The 1,493-nt window shown below is 29.3% G+C and overlaps 1 protein-coding gene across 1 annotated transcript in view; it reads right to left on the bottom strand.

The window, feature by feature from the left end:
* The window catches only part of LOC106474129 (neurobeachin-like), a gene marked incomplete at both ends in the record, with an annotated part of 39,154 nt that overhangs the window by 18,225 nt on the left and 19,436 nt on the right, over positions 1 to 1,493 (bottom strand). Inside the window, one exon of the mRNA XM_013934820.1 lies at positions 872 to 944. Coding sequence (XP_013790274.1) covers positions 872 to 944 — 73 coding nt within the window. The remainder of the gene's footprint in view (positions 1 to 871; positions 945 to 1,493) is intronic.

Below are 1,493 nucleotides of genomic sequence, written 5' to 3'. Positions count from 1 at the left end.
ATGACTAAGTTTGAATGAACTGTATTGGTACAGCTGTTGTTATCAGAAACTCAATGGTACAATCACAGTCATGACTAAGTTTGAATGAACTGTATTGGTACAGCTGTTGTTATCAGAAACTCAAATGGTACAATCACAGTCATGACTAAGTTTGAATGAACTGTATTGGTACAGCTGTTGTTATCAGAAACTCAAATGGTACAATCACAGTCATGTCAATTAGTACAAAGCTCTGAAATACTTCGCAACAGAGAGAGTTCTGTATTCAACAGAGAATTTGGCAGAAAGGCTAAAAGTTATTATGTTTAGTGGATTTTTTACAAGGTTAAAATATATTTTGCTTTATTACTTGATTTTTAATGGATTTACGTTTGTGGTATACCAAAACAGTCACTTTACTCTGCAGTAACAACAGGTTTTGTAACTGGGTGTGTAGAGAAAGAAACAAATGTGATGAATAGGACTACTTAGAAATGTCTGGATCTTAAAAGAAATTTAAAACTGGACTTAATGCAAATGAAACTAAGCTGGAATGACCTGGGAGTGGATAACTTTATTAAGATGAAGATAATAAACTGTGTTTGCAATTTGAAAACAATCTCATTGAACACATTCTCTTTATGGCCAACTGCATGAGAAAATTTTATGTATGAGGTGATACTTCATATCCCATGAAAGTCACACAATATAACAACCTTGACTCATTTCTGGTACAGAGAATAACACCTAGAACTGGTTTCACACTTGGATTAAATAGAGTATTCCCGGTTCTGAAGTAGACAAGTATCAAATTAAAAAACTATCATCATATATAAACTACAAGAGAATTAAAAGAAGTTGATTAGATGTAATAAAATGAAAATAACATTACCTTTCTGTTTGTAGCCAAAAATCAAGTCTATCCACTGGTGGAGTTGACAAGATACAAACTCTGATTCCAAAGCCTATAAAAACAGGTTACATGTTAATATTCCATAATTAATATTAGAATTTACTGTACAAGTTTTGTTGTTTTCTCACTAGAGGGAAGTCTCCACAAGAAGCAATAAGTTAGCAAATAGTCTAATAAAAATATAATTAATATTAGAATTTACTGTACAAGTTTCCACAAGAAGCAATAAGTTAGCAAATAGTCTAATAGTCTAATAGTCTAATAAAAATATAAACAAACCTTTTATATATCTTCTTAACAAATATTAAAACCCTATTAAAGAAAGGTGTTTGTATTTTCTCACAAGTTAAATATTAAAACACTATTAAAGAAAGGTGTTTGTATTTTCTCACATGTTAAATATTAAAACCCTATTATAAAAAGGTGTTTGTATTTTCTCACAAGTTAAATATTAAAACACTATTAAAGAAAGGTGTTTGTATTTTCTCACAAGTTAAATATTAAAACACTATTAAAGAAAGGTGTTTGTATTTTCTCACAAGTTAAATATTAAAACACTATTAAAGAAAGGTGTTTGTATTTTCTCACAAGTTAAATATTA

The sequence above is a fragment of the Limulus polyphemus genome, unplaced genomic scaffold (assembly GCF_000517525.1).
Source record: "Limulus polyphemus unplaced genomic scaffold, Limulus_polyphemus-2.1.2 Scaffold6857, whole genome shotgun sequence".
NCBI classification, from domain to species: Eukaryota; Metazoa; Arthropoda; class Merostomata; order Xiphosura; family Limulidae; genus Limulus; species Limulus polyphemus.
The sequence above is the reverse complement of the archived record's forward strand: the minus strand, read 5'-3'. Positions and strand labels throughout refer to the sequence as shown.